Source organism: Vipera ursinii, assembly GCF_947247035.1.
Source record: "Vipera ursinii genome assembly, chromosome: 2".
In the NCBI taxonomy this organism is placed as follows: Eukaryota; Metazoa; Chordata; class Lepidosauria; order Squamata; family Viperidae; genus Vipera; species Vipera ursinii.
The window spans coordinates 657,465-679,364 of NC_139513.1; the positions used below are offsets into that span (position 1 = coordinate 657,465).

Consider the following 21,900-nt stretch of genomic DNA (forward strand, 5'->3'; position numbering starts at 1 on the left):
AAAGCCTGGAATTTCTCAGACTTGCCGAAGAAAGACTCCTTTCCCCGTGGGGTGACGGTCGGGGATTCGCGCGCGGTCGGGCCCCGAGGGCTGCGTGTCTGTGCTGTTGTGCCTTTGTGCGTCCCTGCAGCGTCTCTTGCCTTCTTCGCAGGGTCCCCCCGGACGGCCCGGATTTCCGGGCTCAGACGGACGGCCAGGCCCCCCCGGCACCTCCATGATGCTTCCGGTGAGTCAGGAAAAGGGGGCGCAAGGGCCCGGAGCTGGGGACGTCCTGGGGGGGCTGCAGGAGAGGGGGGGGCTGTGGCTGTGGGGGGGAAGTGGCTGGTTGCTGCCTCTGCGACTCCCCTTGATTCTCCCTTCCTGACTGCAGTTCCGTTTCGGGAGCCCCGCGGGCCAGAAGGGGCCCGTCGCCTTGGCGCAGGAGGCCCAGGCCCAAGCCTTCCTCCAGCAGGCCCGCGTGAGTCCCGCCAGCCCCCTTCCCACGTTTACAGGGAACCGGAAGAATTCGGAGGAGCAAAAGAAGCACACACACACACACACACACCTATTCGGGAGCCGTCCCCGCCTCCAGTCCGGGGCCCGGCTTTTGAGCCTCTGGGTGCCCCCGATATCAACCCAACTGGGGGGTGGAGGTGGGGTGGGTCCCCTTTTCAGAGGCCTCCAAAGCTGGGCGAGCGGCCCAGAGGGTCCCCGGGGCAGGGCGAGGGACGCCCCGACAAACCCCCTCCCCAAGTTCAAACTAGCCTGGATTGGTGCAAATGCCCTAGTTAAGGGCGTTGTGTGAATTGGGGAGGGGGTAAGGTGTCTGGAGCCCTCCAGACACCCGTCCCCCCCAAGCCCCTAATCTGATGCCCCAGGGTCTCTGGGGTGGGGTCTCTGCTGAGTCTTTCCCTTCTGAGTCCTTCGGGAGAAGGGCGGTATACAAATAAAATTATTATTATTAAAATATTATTATTATTATTATTATTATTATTATTATTATTATTATTATTATTATTATTATTATTATTATTATTTGCTGCAGCTGGCCTTGCGTGGCCCCCCAGGACCGATGGGCTACACCGGCCGGCCTGGGCCTCTGGTGAGTGGAGGGGTGTTTTGGCTGGATAGGGGCTGGGCTGGGCTGGGGGTGTCCAGAGGCTTCGGCCTTGCCTGGGGATGGCCCGGCTGCCACGTCCCCCCCCCTGCTTTCTCTCCCACAGGGTCAAGCGGGAAGCCCCGGCGTGAAGGGGGAGCCCGGAGATTTTGGCCCCCAGGTAAAGTGGACTGAGCTAGGGGGGGTCTCTCTTCCTCCCCCCCGCCTTGGTCTCCAGGGCAACTGACCACTTTCTGCTCCCCACTCTGGTGGAGGGGTGTCGACCTGCTTCTGGGAATTGGGGGACCCTGTCCTGGGTCAGCTTCAGGGGTCCTCCTGGAGGTGGGAGGGGGTCCCCTCGGCGGTCCAGAGCACGGGGGGGGTTGTCTTCCAACCCGGCCCTTATACGACTTGCGGACTTCAACTCCCAGAATTCCTCAGCCAGCGTGCCTGGCTGAGGAATTCTGGGAGTTGAAGTCCAGAAGCGGGGGGGGGGTGTCTTCCAACTCGGCCCTTTGATGACTTTTGGACTTCAGCTCCCAGAATTCCTCAGCCAGACACGCTGGCTGAGGAATTCTGGGAGTTGAAGTCCGCAAGTCGTATAAGGGCCGAGTTGGAAGACCCCCTGCTCTAGAGGGCCCCCCCTCTTTGCCGCACTAAATCTCGGTCCCTCTGTCTCTCTCCGCCAGGGACCCCGGGGCCAACAGGGCCTGACCGGCTCCCCAGGAAAGCCCGGCCGCCGAGTAAGTCCAGTTTACTTTGTTGACGGGAGAAAACGTTTGTTCGACAGTCGGGCGAGGAGGGGGCGGCCGGGAGCCTTGAGCGGAAAGAAGGGGGGGGCGCCTCCTCGTGACCCCCCTCCGTGTGTCTCCAGGGCAGGGCCGGCGCTGACGGCGCACGGGGGATGCCTGGCGAGCCCGGCCTGAAGGTAAGAGCCCCGTTTCCGCAGGGGAGGAGGACTCGAACTCGGCTCTCCCGCTCCCGAAGACGGCGCCAGCCGTGCGGCCAAGCGCCGCGGGGGTCCCCTCCTCTCACCTCCTCTGGCTGCCATCTTTGAGGGGGGGGCTTCCCATGCCCCCTTCCCTGGGGGGGATCCCCCCCACTTTCTCCCTGCTGCAGGATTGTGGGGACCCCTCCCCCATGACCCACACCCAGCTTCTCTGCTGCTCCTAGGCCCCCCCGCTTGCAAACAGGGGCAGGTCACCTTGTGGCCCCTGTAGGGGTCCCTAGGGGCCTCCGAGCCCACCCCCCACACCATTGCCCCCCCCCAGTTTCTCACGCGCTTCTCCTGCAGGGCGACCGGGGTTTCGACGGGCTGCCCGGCCTTCCGGGAGACAAAGGATACCGGGTGAGTGGGACGAGGGGGGGGAGAGGGAGGGAGGGGGTCCCGGGGGGGGCACATGCCAGGCTTGCCCTGCGGGAGGGGGGCTGCTTTCTCAGCGAACCCCCCCTCCCATTATGCCGCTTCCCTCCTTGGCAGGGGGACCCCGGAGCGCAGGGCGTGGCTGGACCCCCGGGCGAAGACGGCGAGCGGGTAAGGCCTTGCCAGGAAGAGGAGGGGAAGGGCCGGGAAGAGTGGGCGGCCGAGAAGGCAGCCCTCCCAATGAAAAACTTCCCCCGCCTTGAGGACTAGCAACTTGAGCTTGAATATGGGGCCCCCCAGGGAGGTCATTGGGGGCTGGAGTTCTTCATCTCGCTGGGGGGCATAAAAAAAGCAAGCCAGTTGGCCCCCTTTTGAAATTCTTTCCTTCCCCCCCCCCCCGCACTGCAGGGCGACGACGGTGAGATCGGGCCTCGGGGCCTCCCCGGAGAAGCGGTGCGTAGCATCCCCAGCCTGGGGGTGGGGTCAGGCCGGCCTGGGGAAGGGCCTTTGAAAGACCCCTCGCCCGGGCCCTCGGGGGTCCCCAGGGGCGGAAAAAGCGGGGAAGGGGGTGGCGGCCAGCCCCAAACAAGGCTCCGCCTCGGCCTCCTCCCGCCCATCCCGCCTTCTCTTTGCAGGGACCAAGAGGCTTGCTTGGCCCCAAAGGGCCCCCGGGCGTCCCGGGACCACAGGTAAGTGCTGGGAAGGGGGACGCCCCCCCACCCGCCCCCCCTGGGGGCTTCCACCGGCCAGGCCGCTGACCGCCAACTCCGGCCTGCCTTTCCCCCGGCAGGGCGTGCGCGGCGTGGACGGACCCCATGGACCGAAGGGCAGTCTGGTAAGTGGACGGAGGCCTTCTCTGCACCGGAGGGCTGGCACGTTGAGGAGCTTCTGAGCGCGCGCAGAGGGCCTCCCCCACCAGCCTTTCCGGCAGCCTCGGGATCCCGAAACGGGCCCTCGGGGGGGAGGGAGGAGGCGGCCCCTTCCCAAACCTGCAGAGCACGGAGAAGTCCTCGCCACGCTGGGCCCGGGGGCCCCCTGGGGGCAGGTGGGTGGCCCATGGGCATTTGTACTCCTAGCGTGGTTGCCCGGCCTAATGGGAGCGGGAGTCCAGGCCTGCAGAGAAGGTGAGGCCGCTCTTTGCACGTTGGCGGACGGGGATTAGACGGGATGGCGCAAGGGTGCATTCCCTGGCGAGGGCAGGGGTTGGGCTGGATGATCTCCGGCTACCTGCACCGATTTGGGAAGGTGAAAGGGCTGCTGGAAGGGAGGCCACCAGGAGATCCGAAACCTCCCCAAAACAGGCCGGGGAAGCCACTTGATTTAAAGCCTGCTGGGGGAGACGTCTGGGGCACATCCAAGGGTCTGTCTCGATCTGACACCCGCCCCCCACCCCCGTTTGTCTATCTCCAGGGTCCGCAAGGGGAGCCGGGCCCCCCCGGCCATCAGGGCACCCCGGGGACTCAGGTAAGTCCAACATGGGTGGAGAAAGACTGCCCCTCCCCCCTTGCTTCCCAGCTGTTGGTTGCTTCAGGTAGACTGCTGTGGACCGTGGAGGTTCAGAGAAGGACCCCCCCCCCAAACAGCCCTGGAAAAAGCCTGCCCTCCCCCCACCCCACTCCTCTTCCCAGCGGAGGGCAGAGCTCCCCGGGGTGGCCGGCTGTGCTAGATTCCCCTCCCCTCCTCCGGTCTGCCTCCCCAACAACAGCCCTGCAGGGTAGGCCGGTTGGGGGGACGGACGCTGGCTGCAGCTTTCCTGCAGTCGATGCAAACTCTCCAAGCTTCCCTCTGGGGGGGGGATCCGAAGCCTCTTGGGCTCCCCGAGAACCGCAGGCCTCGTGGGGGGGGGGAGAGCTGGGGGGGGTCTGGGCAGGGGTTTGGCGCCCGGGACGTCTCTCACCCCACGTTTCCTCCCCTGCATCCAGGGTTTGCCGGGACCGCAAGGCGCCATGGGGCCCCCCGGGGAAAAGGTGAGGAGGGGGCGGCTGGGCGGGGTGGGGGGTGGGGGAGGGGCCTCCTGGCCTTCCAGGTCCAACAGGGTCTCCCCCTCTTTCGCAGGGACCCCAAGGAAAACCTGGCCTTCCTGGCATGCCGGGCTCGGATGGACCCCCGGTGAGTGTCCCCCCTGACCTGGATCCGGGCAACAGGACGTGGTGGCCGAAGGTCCACCGTGGGGCAGAGCGGCCTCTATCCCCGTTGGGGGGGCAGTAGCCCTCCCCGGGATTCCCTGGCAGACCCCAAGGGGACAGCAGGGCGCCTCTGAAGTCCCACCGGGGAGAGGGGTCCCCGAGATGGTGGGGACCCTCTGACGCAACCCCCCCATGTGCCCTCTTCTCTCTGCAGGGCCACCCGGGCAAAGAGGGACTTCCGGGCAGCAAGGGCCAGCCGGTGAGTGCCCTGGGGAGGGGCTTTGGGGGAAGGGCCGGGCCCGGGTGCGAATGGTGGGGCGTGCAGCCTCCCCGGGCACCTGATGGAGAGGGGGGCGGGGAAGGAGTGTGAAGCAGGTGCCCCCTTCCTCAATTCTCCTGCAGGGGGCAGACCTGAAGAACTCCTACATTTCAGCCCAGGCGGGGGAGGGCAGCTTTCCCGCTCTGGAGGGGAGGGGGGGCGCTACCAGGAAATGGGGAGGGGAGGCATAATTATGGGAAGGGGTGCCCCACAGCTTTGCCCCCGTGCGGTCCTGATCCTGCCTCTGCCTCCTGCCTTACAGGGCTCCTCTGGCCCCCAAGGACCGGTGGGCTACCCGGGTCCTCGCGGAGAGAAGGTGAGCGTGCGCTGCGACCCCTGGGAATTTTGGGGGGGGGACTCAGGAGGAGGGCAGTGCAAGGACGGGGGGGGTTATCATCCTGGGTTCCCGCTCCCCGGGCCTTGGAGGTGAGCAGGAAAGGCCTCCAAGGGGGGTGAGACAGAAGATGGGGAGGGGCTGCTCTCCGCAGAATGGGGGGGGGGCTGTAAGCAGGGAGAGCTCTGGAGGGAGAAGGGGGGGGTCTCGGCATCCCACCTTGGCCACCAGGATAACCCCCCCAGCCCAGAAAACGGCCCCCTCTCTGCACATCCGCTGCGGCATGTTGTTCATGTCCCCTGTCCTGGGGTTGCTGCTGGGAAGCATGGGACTTGCGGTCCGACCCACGTCAATGACTCCACGTTACCTCTCAGGGTACTGACGGCGTCCGTGGCTTGAAAGGGCAAAAGGGCGAGAAGGTGAGGTTCCCCCTTTATTTAAGGCTCTGTTTCCCCCCCCCTCCCTCCCCAGGCTAGACCCACTTCGCTTGCCTCCTCACGACAGCCCTGTGTGGTGGGGCTGGGCAGCAACAGAGGGGAGACGGGTCCAGCGTTACCTAGTGATTGCCATGCTGGGGTGGATTGGAATTTGAGTCCACTCCCCACCCTGTCTGATCCCTGCATTATGGACCCCCCTCCAAGGATGTAACTGGCCCCCCCATGACAGCCAGGGCTGCTTGAGGTCATCCGGTACACCCTCCCTTGTTCAGGTTCTGGAGTTGTGGCCGATGGGCTTCATGCCCTGAAGGCAGGGGTTCCAGCAGGGCCTCCCCTCTTTTGCAACCTGGCCTCTTCTTGCGGTACCCCCTCATCCTCAGAGGAGGCACATCCTTGGGAGACCGGGTGCTTTCATCTGGGGTTCCCTGTTCCCCCCCTTGCTCTGAACTGCCCCTGCCATGAACCACTTCAAAGCTCCCCAGCGCTGAGACCTTCCCTTCCGCTAACCCCCCCATCAGAGGGGGCAGCAGGGGGGGTTCTGAGTGTGTGGAGTTCAATTCAAAGCCCCCCTAAGGATCCCCTTTTCCTTCTGCTGTGCAATTCTGTCTCTGAGCTGGCAGTTGGGGTTCAAATGTCATGGTGTGGCTGGTTTGGGGGCCCACCTTTTCCATTCCCTCTCCCTCTTTCTGACTGTTGCCCTCCTGCCCCCTTTTGTTCTTGTAGGGCGAAGAAGGACTCCTGGGCATCAAGGGTGACGTGGGCCCAAAAGGCGACAGGGTAAGTGGGGTAATTTTCATCTATGGATGAAAATCCTAAAGGGGAAAACAACTCTCAAGAAGTGTGGGAAACTCTGAAAAATGCGATCATAAAAGCCCAGTACAGTCCAATACCACTGTAAAAGAAAAACAAGAAATCCAAACAAGAAACCAGCGTGGTTGCACAAAGTTCTCTCTGATAAACTTCAAACAAAAAAGGATAAAGACAAAAAACTGGAACGAGGGACACATACCTCAGGCAGAGTATCAGCAGCTAGCCCGAATCTGCAAATACGAAGTCGGGAAAGCAAAAGCTCAGAATGAACAAAGACTTGCAACAACAAAAGTCGGAGATAATTTTTTAAAAAGTTTCTTTTAACATATATTAAAAAGAAGAAAAAAAGTCAAGGAAACTGTAGGGCCACTGAAGAGGGAAGGTGGCAAGGAAGTAACGGGCAGTAGGGAGAAAGCAGAGCTGCTTAACTCATACTTTACGTCAGTCTTCACACAAAAAAGAAACCATAGCCCAACATATGAAAAAAGCTACTGCAAAAAACAAACTAGAAACCAAAATTAACATAAGCAAGAGAATGGTAAGAGAACAGCTATCCGACCTGGATGAATATAAATCACCGGGACCCGACAGGCTACATCCCAGAGTTCTGAAGGAGCTGGCAGATGTTGTATCAGAACCGTTGCACTGCATTCCTCCACAAATCCTGGAGCACCGGGGAAGTTCCCGAGGATCGGAAAAGGGCTGATGTGGTTCCCACCTTCAAGAAAGGGGAAAAAAACAGACCCAGGAAACTCCAAACCAATCAGTTTCACCTCGATACCTCGAAAAGATCATCAAAGAACAGATCTGCGAACAACTAGAGGCAAACAAAGTTATAACATCCAGGATGGGTTTGTTAAAAAAGATATTGCCAAACAAAACTTATTTCCTTCTTTGATAAAGTGACTGAACTAGTAGACCAGCGAAATGCTGTGGACGGAGCATACTTAGACTTCCGTAAGGCATTGGATAAAACAGACCACAACCTTCTTCTGGCAAGAAAGAAAAAGGTGGGATAGACAACATCCCCACCAGGTGGATCTGCAGCTGGCTGAGAAGCCTTACTCAAGGAGTAGCCCTCAATGGCGCCACATCCGCAAGGAGGGAAGTGAGCAGTGGGGAACCACAAGGCTCCGTCTGAGGCCCAGTAAACTCTCCAACATCTCCATCAACCACTCAGAGGAAGGAATTGAAGGGGAAATCATCAAATTCGCAGAGGACACCAAACTGGCAGGAGCAGCCAACACCCCGGAAGACAAGCTCGGGATCCAAAAAAATCTCCACAGACTTCAACAAAGGACCCCATCCAACAAAATGAGTTTCAAGGTGGAGAAAAGCAAAGTTTTACATTTAGGCAGGAAAAACCAAAGATAGAAGTATAGACTGGGCGAGACCTGGCTTAAAACCAGCCACTGTGAGAGGGACCTCGGAGTCCTAGTGGACGATCGCTTGACCGTGAGCCGACCGTGTGCAGCAGCAGCCAAAAAAGCGAACGCAATCCTGGGTTGTATAAGCAGAGGCGCAGACTCAAGATCAGGCAAAGTATTAGTACCGCTTTTATAAAAGCCGAGTGAGGCCACACCTGGAATACGGCAGCCAATTTTGGTCCCCCTGTCACCAAAAAGATGTCGAGAGCTTGGAAAAAAAATTCAGAGAAGAGCAACTGAAATGATCCAAGTCCCGGAGACTAAAACATACGAAGAACGGCTGCAGGAATTGGATTTAGCTAGTCTAAAAGAAGAAATAGGGGAGACATGATAGCAGCGTTCCAGTATTTGAGGGGCTGCCACAAAGAGGGAGGTCACTTTATTCTGCAAAGCACCAGAGGGCAGGACAAGAAACAATGGCTGGAAGTTGATCAAGGAGAGAAGCAACCTGGAATTAAGGAGAAACTTCCTAAAAGTGAGAACAAACAACAATTAACCAGTGGAACAAGCTGCCACTGGAGCCTGTGAAGAAGAGACTGGAAACCATTTGTCCAGACTCGTTTAGGGAGTCCTGCCTAAGCAGGGGGTTGGACTAGAAGACCTCCAAGGTCCCTTCCAATGTATTATGATGATGATGATGATGATGATGATGATGATGATGATGTTGTTGTTGTTAGTTTTGTTGCTGTTTTGTTGGGGTTTTTTGTTATTATTATTATTACCTCCAAGGTCCCTTCCAGCTCTATTCTGATTGATTGATTGATTGATTGATTGATTGATTGATTGATTGAAGTTCTCCAATGGGTGAGGGTCACCTGGCCTGGCTGGCCTGGCCCCTCGGATGACCCTCTGCCTTCTCCACGCAGGGCGAGGTGGGAGTCCCGGGGTCCCGTGGGGAAGACGGACCCGAAGGCTCCAAGGGACGGACGGGCCCGCCTGGCGATCTTGGTCCTTCCGGATTGGCGGGAGAGAAGGTGGGTATTGGGACTGGGGAGGGGGGGGCTTTGGAGTTGGACCACCCCCCACTCCTCCGTTGACCCCCTTTTCTTTCCCTTCTGGCAGGGCACACTGGGGGTGCCAGGTCTCCCCGGATATCCCGGCCGACAAGGCCTCAAGGTGAGTAGGAGATGGGCGAGCGGGGGCCCTGGGCGGGAGAAGGGACTGCGGGGATGGGAAGGAAACCTGGGGGTCCCCCATTGGGGGTTCAAGCAGCTGAGTGAACTGGGGGCATACCGGTCCTCCGAGCACATCTAGGTTGGGTTCTCAAGGGGGGCCCGGCTGGGGAAAAGCCGACGGGGTCCCCGTGCGATGTGCCCCAGTGAAGCCCCTGCAGTTCTTTGCCCAAGATGGTGCCCATCCCCTCCCCACCTTTGTGACAACCCCCCCATCAACGCTGCTAACATCGGATCTTCGTGCTTTGACAGCATACGGCGATGCAGCCATTTTCCTCAGCTTGTGTGTTACTCTTAGAGTTAGAATCAGATGACTCTGGGGGAAGGGGGGAGGAGGAGGAAGAAGGTGTTACAAGGATTAGTTAGACATAACAAGACCAGACCGTAGTAGTGCGCGATTCAAGGTTGTTTGAGATAAGAGAAGATAAGAAATGGCGGGTTGGAGAATGGGAGGGAAGGCCTGCATTTCAAACTAATTGGCGAATGTGATTTATGGCTGCTAATCAGAGGAGGGAATTGTGTTTTGCTACCGTGTGCTGAGGGGAGGGAAATTCAGGTTTTGGTTTCACCTGTGTACGCGCTGAGGCTACGCTTCGCAAATAAAGATTCTTTTAAGGTAAACTGTGCCTCGAAGTTCTTTGAAGGGTTTCCTCTGTCGGAACCGTGACCCCACCCTTTCTACTTTCCTCTGCAGGGTTCACAGGGGTTCCCCGGCTTTCCCGGATTGAACGGAGAAAAGGGGGTTCGGGTAAGTAGCACCCCTTCTCCTCCCGCCCATCCGGGGCCCCTCGGAAGCCTGGGAGGGCTCTTCAAGGACAGGCAAGAGGAGGGTCTGAGCTCCCGTGGGGAAGAAACGGGATGCAGAGGCTTCCCCCCACCCCAGAATCCCTTGATATTCCCCCCCGTTCCCTCCTGCCCCTTTTCTGCATAACGTCCTGTGTGGGCTGCACAAACATCCAGCTGTTTGCGTTAAAGCCTGTCACAAGAGTGTGCACCGAAGACAGGGCCTTGGGGCCCTTTGGCCCCTGCCAAGTCTCCCCGGGCATGCTTTTCCTAAGAACTCTGCCCGTGCTCAGGGGCCCTTCCGGCGCAGGAAAGGGGGCTCCTGTGCGGCAGCATTGGAAAGGAAGGCTTTGGTTCGTGTTAATGGAGGCGGGTTTGGGGTGTCCGCCTATGGGCTCCCGGAATAGCCCCCCCAGGATTTTTGGGGCGCAGAGGGGCAGTGTGGGGGCTGCTTCCTAGACCGGCCTTTGCTCTTCCCCCCCTTTGCAGGGACTCTCTGGAAAAATGGGACCGCAAGGCGAAAGAGGACCCTCCGTGAGTCAAAGGGAGTGGAGGCACCTTGGGGGAGGAGGGTCTGGCAGGGGGTTTGGCCCCTTTTCTTGCCCATTTTCGGTGCCAAGTGCGAATGACGGGGGCCATTGGTTGCCTGCTGGGGGCTATGAATGGGGGTGGCGGTGGGGTGGGGTGACCCCTGGGGCACAGGGCTGTGGCCCCTGGGCGGACGCACCATCTCTCTGTTCCAGGGCCCCAGAGGACAGCGGGGGCCACGAGGAGCCACCGGGAAGATGGGAGCCAAGGTGAGGCCAGGCGGCTGGGCTAGGGGTGGGGGCTGGGCAGAGGGAGCTCCAGAGACGTGGCGCTGGGGGGGTGTCAAAAGTGCCCTGTCTCGACCCTGACCCCTCCCCTTGATTTGGGCAGCTTTTTGCTGGGGTACGGAGCAGCTGCCAAGGGCAGGTGGCGCTCGAAAATTGAGCGGTAGACTGCCTCTGCCTCTGGAGGATCCATCTTTGTGAGGGAGGGGGAAAGTCGATAAATTTGGGGGGGGGCTCAGCCGGCCAGAAAAACCCGCAAGAAATATGGGGAAAAAATCTGGAGGAGAATGGAAGCCGGTTACTCATCTCGCGTGTGTGGTAAACCAACCGGCGTGTTTACACAAACAAATCTTGGCATACGGAAACCGCAAGGTCTGGATTTGCCCACGCGCAGCAGACGGGCGCTTCTTCTTCCTGGCACCGCGGCCGCCTTCGCACAACTCAGCCTTCGGGCACAAAGAGGGACGGTTTGAACGCTTAGCGTTGGTGCAAATCCCCTCCGGCGGTTGCCTCACTGCGTTGACGCAAAGAAGCCAGAGGGAGGCTCGGGGGTCCAGCGGGCTGACCCCCCCTCTCTTTTCTCCCCCCTCCAGGGCACTTCTGCTGGGGAAGGGCCCTCCGGGCCCCCAGGAGAACGGGTAAGCCGAGACCCCCAGGCTCCTGATTCGGCCGGGCGCTTGCGGAAGGATGGGTCCCCTCGCCCTCTGCACTTCGCCATGGGGGGGGCTCCTGGCTGGAGGCTGCTGGAGGGAGGGGGAGACGGGCAGGTCGGGGGTCCCTCTGGAAGGAGCTAAGTGGGCTCAAGAGCCCCAGAGACCATATTCCTGAGCTCCGTGGCTGTCTGGAGGTGGTGAGTTCCAGTTTGGCTCCAGCTTTGAGGGGGGAGGGCACTCTGGCATGACCCCTAATGGGCTCTCCTCCTCCTCCTCCTCCTCCATCTCTTCCTCCTCCTCTTCCTCTTCTTCCTCTTCTTCCTCCTTCCTCCTCTTCTTCCTCCTCCTCTTCCTCCTCTTCTTCCTCCTCTTCCTCCTCCTCCTCCCTTCCTCCTCCTCTTCTTCGTCCTCCTCCTCTTCTTCCTCTTCCTCCTCCTTCTTCCTCCTCCTTTCCTCCTCCTCCTCCTGATCTTCCTCCTCCTCTTCCTCCTTCCTCCTCTTCCTCCTTCCTCCTCTTCTTCTTCCTCTTCTTCCTCTTCCTCCTCTTCTTCCTTCTCTTCCTCCTCTTCCTCCTCCTCCTCCCTTCCTCCTCCTCCTCTTCTTCCTTCCTCCTCCTCTTCTTCCTCTTCCTCCTCTTCTTCCTCCTCCTCCCTTCCTCCTCCTCTTCTTCGTCCTCCTCTTCTTCCTCTTCCTCCTCCTTCTTCCTCCTCCCTTCCTCCTCCTCCTCCTGATCTTCCTCCTCCTCTTCCTCCTTCCTCCTCTTCTTCTTCCTCCTCTTCCTCTTTCTCCTCTTCTTCCTTCTCCTCTTCCTCCTCTTCCTCCTCCTCCTCCTCTTCCTCCTCTTCTTCCTCCTTCCTCCTCTTCCTCCTCTTCCTCCTCCTCTTCCTCCTCTTCTTCTTCCTCCTCCTCCTCCCTTCCTCCTCCTCTTCTTCGTCCTCCTCTTCTTCCTCTTCCTCCTCTTCTTCTCCTCCTCCTTTTCTTCCTCTTCTTCCTCTTCCTCCTTCTTCCTCCTCCTCTTCCTCCTCTTCCTCCTCCTCTTCCTCTTCCTCCTGCAGGGACAACCAGGACCGCAAGGCCCGAACGGATTCCCAGGACCGAAGGGACCCCCGGTGAGTCACAACCCCCCCACCTCCTCCGTTTCCCCCCCCCGCTCACTGTCTGCCCCCCCCAAATTGCTAACTCTGCCCCCTTTCTTTGTCCACAGGGCCCCCCCGGGAAGGACGGGATGCCCGGCCACCCGGGGCAGCGTGGGGAAGTGGTGAGTGACGGCCCAGCCCTGGAAGGGGTTGCCCCCCCCTCCAGCCAGCTGCTTCACATACACACACACACAGAACACACACACACACACACACACCCGTGGGACAGTGTGGGGCTCAGATTAGCGCCCCCGGGAGCATCTCCCCAAAAGCCCAGCCCCAAGAAAGTGGGGGGGGGGTGCTCAACATTTTAGATTTTCACTCTTCACCTTTTTTTTTAAAAAAAAAAAACCAAACAAACCAGTATTTTAAATTTTGGAAATGATGTAACTGTGCTTTTTAAATTTTGTTTTTAAAAAAACAACACGTTTCCTGAAGATTTTTTTTTCCAGAACTCCTTTCGAACTCAAGCCTACCTCAAAGGGTTGGGTTTTTTTTTTTTGTGGGTTGGGGGGAGAACTAGGAAGAAGCAGCATTTCAGCTGTACTGAACGAAAGCGAGAGAGAAATGAAAGAAAAAGGGAAAAATCTAAATACAAACTTCTTGGGGGGAAAGAGAGGGAGGCACTCTGCACACGCTCCAGGGACCTCTTCTTCTTCCCCCGTGGGCCCCCTACGTCCTCCTCTGGGTGTCGCAGGCTAGCGGAGAAGGCGCTGGTTTCGCTTTGAGAGGGTCCCGGGTGCGAATTCCTGCCTAGGCTGGGGCAAAGGCTGTCCGCCCTGACAGACTCAGCCCCGGTTCATATGGGGGGGGGGGGGTGTTTGAGGCTGCTCCCCCCCCAGTGCCGCCCGCCACCCTCCCCTCTCTTCTGCCTTCCAGGGCCTGCAAGGCAAGGCTGGCTCGCCAGGTGGGCCCGGCATCGTGGGGCCACAGGTAATGGCTGCCCCCCAGAAAGGGGGTGGGGTGGGAGGGGAGGGGGAAGGGGGCGCTGGGGAGCGGAGGGACCGCAGGTAACGGCTGTCCCCCCCCGGCTGTTGCTTTTTTTCTCCCCCACAGGGTCCTGCGGGGGAAACGGGCCAGATGGGTGAGAGGGGCCACTCGGGCCCCCCCGGACCACCGGGAGAACAAGGGCTGCCGGGGGCCGCCGGGAAAGAAGGGACTAAGGTATCCTGGGGGGCGACCCTCTCCTCCCCTCCCTTGCAGTGGCCCCCGTGGAGGGGGTGTCTTCGGGGGCCCCACGTTGGGCGCCGCCTTTCCCCTGTCTCTCGTGCACCGGGCCCTCCCCGCGAGAGGGGGCCTTCGGCTGTGCAAAGAATCGGGGGGGGGAAACAGGGCTGTTCCTCGGCCGTGGGGCTCCTGAGGGGGGGACATTGTGGGGCTCCGTGTGTGTCTTTCAGGGCGACCCAGGAACCGTCGGAGGGCCTGGGAAGGAGGGGCCCCCAGGGCTGCGAGGCTTCCCCGGAGAGCGGGGCCTTCCCGGCACGGCTGTAGGTACCCCCCCTCCCCCTCCCTCTCCTTTCTCTCTCTCTCTCTCTCTTCATTCTCTCTCTTTTCCTTCTTTCGCTCGCTTCGTTCTCTCTGTTTTGTGCACACTCTCTCTTTCTCTCTCTTTCTCTTTCTGTCTCTCTCCCTCTTTGTCTTTTTTCTCTCTTTTTTTTTCTCTTTCTCTCTCTTCATTCTCTTTCTTTCTCTCTCTCTTTTCATTCTTTCTCTCTCTCTTTACATTCTTTCTTTCTCTCGCTTGCTTTTCGTCCTCTCTATTTTGTCCACACTTTCTCTTTCTCTCTTTCTGTCTATTTCTGTTTGTCTGACTGTCTCCCTTTGTCTTTTCTCTTCCTTTCTCTCTCTCTCTCTTTATTTTTTTCTCTTTCTCTCTCTTCATTTTCTTTCTCTCTTTTCATTCTTTCTCTCTCTCGCTTGTTTTTCGTCCTCTCTATTTTGTCCACCGTCTCTCTTTCTCTTTTTATTTCTGTCTTTCTCTCCCTCTCTCTCTCTTTGTCTTTCTCTCTTCATTTTTTTCTCTTTCTCTCTTCATTCTCTTTCTTTCTCTCTCTTTTCATTCTCTCTCTCACTCACTCTCGCTCTCTCGTTCTCTCAATCTGTCTCTCTCTCTCCTTCCTCTATTTTTGTCCACACTCTTTCTTTCTCTGTTTCTCTCTCTTTCTGTCTGTCTCTCCCCCTGAGGGGGTAGCAAAGTTTTTCTCTTTCCTCTGACCGGGAGGGCAGCTGGTGTGTCCCCTTTGCATGTCCCCTATGCGTGTCCCCTTTGCGTGTCCCCTTTGCGTGTCCCCTTTGCGTGTCCACTATGTGTGTCCCCTTTGCATGTCCCCTGTGGCCAAGAGGGACACCTGGGGAGAGGCTCCGGCATGACCAAACCCGGCTGGGCGGGGGGGGGAGATGAGGCAGGGCGGGGCAAAGACACTCCCAGACTGTCCCACGCAGACACACGCGGTCATCTGTACGTGAGTCAGAGCCAGAGGCACCTCAGAGGTCATCTAGTTGAGCCCCTGGCCCAAGCTGAAAGGGAGAGCCACCTGCTCCCGGCAAGCGCCCAAGCGGCTCAGGGGCTGCCTGCTGGCAACCATCACTCGGTGCTAGACTGCTCCTGAGCTGGAGGTTTCACTGGTACGCCCCGGCTGGCAGCCACCCTCTGTCCAGTGTCTCTCGGACCTTTTCGGGTGCTCCTCGTTGGATTAGAGGGGCACGTGGGGCAAAGGACTCTCCGTCTCTGCCCCCCCTTTCTCAGTTCTGACCCTTACAAAGCCCCCCGACCCCCCCAGGGTGGCTAATCTTGCAAGAAACACCCCCTCCTTCCTCTCAATAATAATAAAATTTGGAAGGGACCTTGGAGGTCATCTAGCCCAACCCCCTTTCTCAGGCAGGAAACCCTGTACCATTTCAGACAAACAGCTGCCCCCCCTCAGCCTGGCTGGGCTCTGAGGCCTGCAGAGACCCCCTTCCTCCCCCCTGTGGCGAGTGTGGGGGGGGCTACGGGTGCGTCCTGCTTCCCCCCCACCCCCAGAGAGCCAAAACCCAGATCCACACGGCCAGTTTCAGTTGGGGTCGGTGGCTGCCCCCATCAGTCTGGGGGTGCCGAGAAGGACCTGCCGTCTGCTGAGTTGGGGGCCAGCTCTTGGAGACCCCCTCCCTGGGTGGCTGGGGCCCTGCTCCAGCGGCCCGGGGCCCGAAGCGACGAGGCCGGCCCGGCTTTGAAACGAGCGACGTTGGTCAGAAGCGGGAAGACCCGTGGGGCAAAGAGCGCGGGAAGGAGGGGAGGGAGGAAGTGGAAGGCGGGGGAACGAGGGTCCCTGGTGCTTGGGGGGATTTGGGTTCCCCCCCCCATTCTGGGGGAAGGAGGGGGCTGGCTAAGCCTCTTCTCTCCCTGAACAGGGGGGGCCTGGACTGAAAGGCAACGAGGGACCCGCCGGCCCCCCAGGACCAGCGGTGAGTATCTCGGCCCCTCCCTTCCCTTCACGGAGGGATCCACCCGGCACGGGCAGCCGGTCACTCTTCACGGGATCACCACCTGTGATTTGATGCCATCGGATTTGATTGGATCCCTCTGGGCCTGCGCTGGGCTGCTTCCTTGCCATAGCCCCCCCCCACGAGCCCCCTTCCTCACCAAGGCCGGAGGGGGGGGCTGCAATGGGAAGGAAAAAAGGGAGGGAGACCCCTCCCCCTCCCTGCCTTGAACCCTCCCAGCAGGAGACCGGACCTCCAGGCCTTTGGGCCCCACCATCTCTCTGCCTGGCCCTGATCTCCTTTTCTGGCTGGGGATGATGGGCTTTAGAGTGAGCGGCGGGAATGGGAATCTCCCACCTCGCCTTCCCCGTTCCTGCCTGTCGTGTCCAGACTGGGGTTGACCGGCCGTTTCCTTCTCCTCCCAGGGATCTCCTGGAGAGAAGGGGCCCCCGGGATCAGGAGGCCCCGTCGGGCCCCCTGGCAGATCCGGCCCCCAGGGACCACACGGACCAGCTGGGGAGAAGGGCGTGCCAGTGAGTAGGGGCGGGTGCCTTCTGGTGGGGGGGAGATGGGGCGGGGACCCCGAGGAGCTGGGGCTGGGGAGGGAGGAGCAAGGGGCTAGCGGAGGGGGGCAGTCCCTCAGCCTCAGTTTCCCACTTCTTCACCAGGGTGAAAAAGGGCCTCTTGGCCCCGCGGGTCGTGACGGCGCCCAGGGCCCCATTGGGCTGCCTGGTCCCGCAGGACCACCTGGGGCCCCCGGTGAGGATGGCGACAAGGTGAGTGGCTGGAGGGTGGATCCCCCCCATCTCTGGACCGAGCCTTCCTTCCCTCATGTCGTTTCCTTGTCTCTGCAGGGGGAATTGGGGGACCCAGGTCGCAAAGGGCCCAAGGGGGGCAAAGGCGAGCAGGTAAGCTGAACCCCTGGACGGGAACCGCAGTGGGACAAAGGGAGCTGGGGGTCTGCGGCTGTAACTCCGCTCGTTGCCCAGCTGATAAGCTCCTCTTCCTCCTGCAGGGTCCCCCCGGCCCCCCTGGCCCACTCGGTACCCTCGGGCAGCCGGGTGCTGCGGTAAGTATCTGCGGGGTTCCACAGGCAAGCCCTGGCGTGCCTCGTTTCCCGTGGGTCTCACGGTTGGTGCCTCTGGTCCTCCGGGGCTTCATCCCTTGGGTGACTCTGGAGTAAGGCAAGGGGCCCTTTGGCTTCTGGGGAGACCCTCCTTGAAATGGGCGGGAGTGGGGAGCGAGGAGATCCGGGTTTGGCTTTCCTTCGGGTGCCAGCTCTCCGGCTACCTCTTTCCGCGCTACCTTTAGGGTGCGGATGGTGAGCCGGGACTGAGGGGCTCCCAGGGCCCTTTTGGAGCAAAGGGGGATGACGGCATCCGAGGATTCAACGGGGCACCAGGACCAATCGGCTTGCAGGTAACGAACCGCCATGGCGAGTCCCACCCTGCTGCCCATTGACGATCCGGACGCCGCTCACTTGCTCTTTCTCGTCAGGGACTGCCCGGACCAGCTGGGGAGAAGGGGGAGACTGGCGACGGGGGACCCCTGGTAAGTGCCACTGCCTTTCTCAAGGGGAATTCCCCCCCAGACACCCCCTCCACGGGGTACCCGCCCAGCTGTCTTGTCGAGAAGCAAGATGTGGACGCGCATTGGTATTTTCTTTCAGGGACCCCCGGGACCCCCAGGACCACGAGGCCCAGCTGGGGCCTCCGGAGCTAGCGTGAGTGTCTCTCCTACCCTCTTCTCCACATGATTCCTCCTCTTAATAGATTCCCAGAGCTGAGCCTGGTCGGGTCTCTTTTCCCGCAGGGTCCACAAGGTCCCCCAGGAGGGATCGGAAACGAGGGTCCGCCGGGACAAAAGGTACGTGGGTTCTGGGGAACGCTTGGTGGAGGGCAGTCTGTGATGTTTGGGGGGGAAAGCCAAGAGGGGTGGGTTTTTCAGGCTGTTTGGGGAAGAGATGTGGGGTGGCAGATCCAAAATGAAAGGTGGATCCTGGCCACGGTCCCTGTGGCTCTCTGTACAGACGCCTCCCTCTGCCCTGGAGGATGTTGAGGCCTGTTAGATCAGCCCCCGGGCAGCAGCCTGTTCAGAGCTAGGCCACAGAAGGGGTGGACGAGTGCACACGCACCGTTTTATTTGTGTGCGCAGTAGGCGGGAGGCAAGCGCACGCACGCAGCTCCATTTGTGCGAGCAGCGGGCACACGTGCTTGTTGCTGATAGAAATGGAGCCGTGCACACGCACACACTCACCTGCTGCTCACATCGATTCATCCGCTCTGCCCCCTCCTTGCCGATTCACAAAGCTGCAAAAGTTGCAGACTATGGTCTTAGGCGGATCAGCTCTCGCAACCATTCCCATCAGCCTCGACCAGAGCAGGGACAACCCCACCCTTTGGAGAGATTTCAGGGCCAAAGCTGGCTTTCCTTAGTGGTGCCAAGTGCTTCATTGGGACTGCTGTGTCCCAGGAAACGAATGATTGTCCGCAACCAGCCGCCACCCCCACCCCCCCTGGACTTGGGAGAATCACGAGGCAAAATGTAGCAGAGGAACCCAACGGAGTAGGGCCTTGCGACACTCCTTCGGGGCCTGATCCACTAACCTCTCTTCCCCCCATCCCAGGGCGAATCAGGAGAGCAGGGCGGACCCGGAGTCCAAGGAGAGCCTGGCCCGAAGGTGCGTCTCTTTCTTCTTCCCCGTGATTGTCTCGCCGTGTCTGTTCTGCCCGTCTCCCCCGGACTCTCTTTCTCCCACCTCCCGCCTGTTGGCGTCAGGGCAGAGATCGGTGGCCTTCGGTGCCATGCGGAGTGGGCTTTGCACACCCTCCTGCACATCGTGGTGGGAAGGTGCCCCTTGCCCCAGCTGCCGAAGACCCCTCCCCAATATGACTTGGCTGCCTCTCACCCAGTCAAAGGTTTCAGAGTTTTGCTGCAGCAGGACATCTTGTTCTCTACTTCCCGAGTGTCGACAGGTAGACCCCCCTTGCATCTGGAGGCTCCATGTCGGCCCTCGATCCTAATAGCCCCCCCTCTCTCCTCAGGGCCCGCGGGGTGAGCAAGGAGAGAAAGGGGAAGCCGGAAGCGCTGGTGTGGCTGGACCCCCTGGAGGAAGAGGCCCCGTTGGGGATGATGGGCCCAAGGGGAACCCGGTAAGGGAAACTGCAGATGTGAGAGTTTGTGGGTGGGGAGTCTGGGACTGGGAGGGGCAGCCCCCTCCACTCTAAACCCCTGTAGACTACAAGGCCCAGTAATCCCAGGGCCAGATAAGAGATGGGATTTGTAGTTTGCACTCTGGGAAATTGGTGAATAAAGCTGACGTGACGGACTGTTTTGTCCGAGTGTTGGAAAGATCTTGGGGGATACGTATCTAAGAGTTAAAAAGTAAAGGTAAAGGTTCTCCCGCACGTGCGTGCTAGTCGTTTCCAACTCTAGGGGCTGAGGCTCATCTCCGTTTCCAAGCCAAAAAGCCGGCACTTGTCCGAGGACGTCTCCGTGGTCATGTGGCCGGCATGACTAGATGCCAAAGGTGCATGGAACGCTGTTACCTTCCCACCGGAGTGGTCCCTATTTTTCTACTTGCGGTTTTACGTGCTTTCGAACTGCTAGGTTGGCAGAAGCTGGGACCAGTAACGCGCTCACTCTGTTACGCGGCACCCGGGATTTGACCCACCAAACTGCCGATGTTCTGATTGACAAGCTCAGTGTCCTAACCCACTGAGCCACCGTGTCCCTATCTAAGAGTTAGATGAGGCTAAAAAGTGGGGAATTCAATATTTGTCCGTGGGGGCGGGGGCGGGGAAGAGAAATAGGAAGAGGGACTCCAGTCACCCTTGATTTCTCTCTGACTGCAGGGCCCGGTCGGCTTCCCTGGAGACCCCGGACCCGCGGGAGGAATTGGACCCCGGGTGAGTATGACCCTCCCCTCTTGGCTGGGCCCTCCCTCTGAGCCTGCCCTCCGCTAAGACCACCGGACCCATGTGCCTCTCCCCACAGGGCCAAGACGGAGCAAAAGGCGAGCCAGGAGAAAACGGACAACCCGGAGAGGCGGTGAGCCTTCGGGTGGTGAGGGGCGGGGCGATGGGACCCTACCTGGAACATTGCTGGGTTGAAGCACCCCGCCCGCTATCCCGTGGCCTCCCACTGCACCCCTCCCCCCCGTGGCCTCATGCTTGTGCCCCAGAGCTCCAGGGTCACCTCGCCCTCACCTGTCTCCTTCCTATTCAGGGGTCTCCGGGACCACCAGGCGAGGCCGGTCCCCCTGGGCCACTTGGGAAGAGGGTAAGTTGGGGGACCCGGATTTGGGGTCCACTTCATTGGGGAGGGCAGGAGCTGTTCCCACCCACCCCCTTCCACCCACAGGGGCCTGGGATTGGGACCCAGGGGAACGAGGGGAAGGGAAAAGGCGTCCAGAGCCAGCCCAGGCCCCCCAGCAAAAGACCGCCCCCAAAATCAGGACTTGGGGACCACTTATACACCTGGATCTGGGCCCGGTGTCCCTCCCCCGCTCCTTCGGCCGCAGGGGGCCATAAAACGCCTCCCCCTACTTGAGGGAAAGCAGGACACACGGTCTTCAGACGGCGACGGCCCCCGTTTCTGCCCAGCCCCCCCCACTCCAGAGGGGCAAAGACCCCACCCCACCCCCCCAGCTCAGCCCAGCTTCTCTCTTCCCCTCTCTGCAGGGCCCCGCTGGAGCTCCCGGCCCCGAGGGACGGCAAGGGGTGAAAGGCAAGAAGGTGAGTGAGGCCGCCTCTGGGGTGGGGGGAGGCCAGCATGCCCCCTAGAAGGTGTGGGGCTGGGCTGAGCCCCCCCAGATGGCAGATGAAGCTCCGGACTCTCTCACCCCCCCCCAAACGGCCCTCAATCCCCACTGGAGGGTCTTTTTCAGGGAAAAAGGAAGGGGGAGGGGGAGATGAGAGGTCAGGAAGGATGGGGGTCCCAACTGCAGTGGGGGGGGTCTTCCTTTGGGGGCCCCAGCAGAGAGGAATTTTTTGGCGGAGGGGGGGTCTTCCCAGGCTGTGTTGGCCCGCCCAGCGGTTGCTCTGCCGGCGCTTCCATCCGGACCCGAGGCTGAAGGCGTTGCAGGCCCACGAGAGTGGGGAGGGGGGCCTAAGAGGCCATCCAATCCAGCCCCCTCCAAGCCGGAAGGGGCTAAGCTAAGCCCTCTCCTGTGTCCCCCCCCTTAATTCTCCCCCTCTTTCCAGGGAGAATCGGGTGCCCTGGGCCCCCCTGGCAAAACCGGGGCCGTGGGACCCCAGGGGACTCCTGGGAAATCCGGCACGGAGGGCTTAAGAGGCGTCCCCGGATCTGTGGTAAGAGGGGGAGCAGCTGGCTCCTTACTTGGGGGGGGCTGTCTGGCTCATGCTGAGGTGGGAGGCAGGGAGGGTCAGGGTGGGATCCCACGGGAGGGGGGGGTCAGAATTTTTAGGGTCTCGTTTCCGACTTGCCGGGAAAGGGAGACGTGGGGCGCCCCCTACCTGCAAGGCGGGGGGCTTACATTGACACCTGGGTCTTCGTTCTCTTCCAGGGGGCCCAAGGAAAAACGGGGCCCACGGGCCAGGCTGGACCCCCGGGACCTGCGGTGAGTGGCCACCCGTTGTGGGGAGGGGGGGCGCCGAGCGAATTTGGGGGAGGGAGGGGCCGACGGCCACAGGAGGTGCTTAAACTGCCTTTCTTCCCCACAAGGGCCCCCCCGGATTGCCTGGCCTGAAGGGCGAGACGGGCCCCAAAGGAGAGAAGGTAGGAGGGGGGTCCAAGCGAGCGGGGTTAGGGGCTCGCCCTGGGCGAGGGGTCTTCTGGGGCAGAGGAGGGAGCCCCCCCTGCTGACACACACACACACGTACGTGTCTCCGCAGGGCCACCCGGGACTCATTGGCTTGATTGGACCAGCCGGAGAGCAAGGAGACAAGGGGGACCCGGGACCCCCCGGGCCCTCAGGCAGTGGGGGTCTTAAGGGAGAGACTGTAAGTGCTGGGGGCTGGGGGGGCTGGG

General features: G+C 60.4%; 1 protein-coding gene across 1 annotated transcript in view; it reads left to right on the forward strand.

The window, feature by feature from the left end:
- COL11A2 (collagen type XI alpha 2 chain) overlaps nt 1–21,900 on the forward strand; it is a gene marked incomplete at both ends in the record, with an annotated part of 46,374 nt that overhangs the window by 20,063 nt on the left and 4,411 nt on the right. The window contains 48 exons of the mRNA XM_083353225.1: nt 152–226; nt 371–457; nt 1,025–1,081; nt 1,203–1,256; nt 1,765–1,818; nt 1,950–2,003; nt 2,370–2,423; nt 2,556–2,609; nt 2,847–2,891; nt 3,074–3,127; nt 3,229–3,273; nt 3,849–3,902; nt 4,361–4,405; nt 4,494–4,547; nt 4,779–4,823; nt 5,146–5,199; nt 5,592–5,636; nt 6,378–6,431; nt 8,758–8,865; nt 8,954–9,007; nt 9,758–9,811; nt 10,336–10,380; nt 10,590–10,643; nt 11,252–11,296; nt 12,367–12,420; nt 12,516–12,569; nt 13,327–13,380; nt 13,504–13,611; nt 13,845–13,934; nt 15,838–15,891; nt 16,335–16,442; nt 16,578–16,685; nt 16,764–16,817; nt 16,925–16,978; nt 17,221–17,328; nt 17,407–17,460; nt 17,579–17,632; nt 17,722–17,775; nt 18,536–18,589; nt 18,954–19,061; nt 19,764–19,817; nt 19,906–19,959; nt 20,137–20,190; nt 20,592–20,645; nt 21,114–21,221; nt 21,437–21,490; nt 21,595–21,648; nt 21,765–21,872. Of these exons, the coding sequence (XP_083209351.1) occupies nt 152–226; nt 371–457; nt 1,025–1,081; nt 1,203–1,256; nt 1,765–1,818; nt 1,950–2,003; nt 2,370–2,423; nt 2,556–2,609; nt 2,847–2,891; nt 3,074–3,127; nt 3,229–3,273; nt 3,849–3,902; nt 4,361–4,405; nt 4,494–4,547; nt 4,779–4,823; nt 5,146–5,199; nt 5,592–5,636; nt 6,378–6,431; nt 8,758–8,865; nt 8,954–9,007; nt 9,758–9,811; nt 10,336–10,380; nt 10,590–10,643; nt 11,252–11,296; nt 12,367–12,420; nt 12,516–12,569; nt 13,327–13,380; nt 13,504–13,611; nt 13,845–13,934; nt 15,838–15,891; nt 16,335–16,442; nt 16,578–16,685; nt 16,764–16,817; nt 16,925–16,978; nt 17,221–17,328; nt 17,407–17,460; nt 17,579–17,632; nt 17,722–17,775; nt 18,536–18,589; nt 18,954–19,061; nt 19,764–19,817; nt 19,906–19,959; nt 20,137–20,190; nt 20,592–20,645; nt 21,114–21,221; nt 21,437–21,490; nt 21,595–21,648; nt 21,765–21,872 (3,054 nt within the window). The remainder of the gene's footprint in view (nt 1–151; nt 227–370; nt 458–1,024; nt 1,082–1,202; nt 1,257–1,764; nt 1,819–1,949; nt 2,004–2,369; nt 2,424–2,555; nt 2,610–2,846; nt 2,892–3,073; nt 3,128–3,228; nt 3,274–3,848; nt 3,903–4,360; nt 4,406–4,493; nt 4,548–4,778; nt 4,824–5,145; nt 5,200–5,591; nt 5,637–6,377; nt 6,432–8,757; nt 8,866–8,953; nt 9,008–9,757; nt 9,812–10,335; nt 10,381–10,589; nt 10,644–11,251; nt 11,297–12,366; nt 12,421–12,515; nt 12,570–13,326; nt 13,381–13,503; nt 13,612–13,844; nt 13,935–15,837; nt 15,892–16,334; nt 16,443–16,577; nt 16,686–16,763; nt 16,818–16,924; nt 16,979–17,220; nt 17,329–17,406; nt 17,461–17,578; nt 17,633–17,721; nt 17,776–18,535; nt 18,590–18,953; nt 19,062–19,763; nt 19,818–19,905; nt 19,960–20,136; nt 20,191–20,591; nt 20,646–21,113; nt 21,222–21,436; nt 21,491–21,594; nt 21,649–21,764; nt 21,873–21,900) is intronic.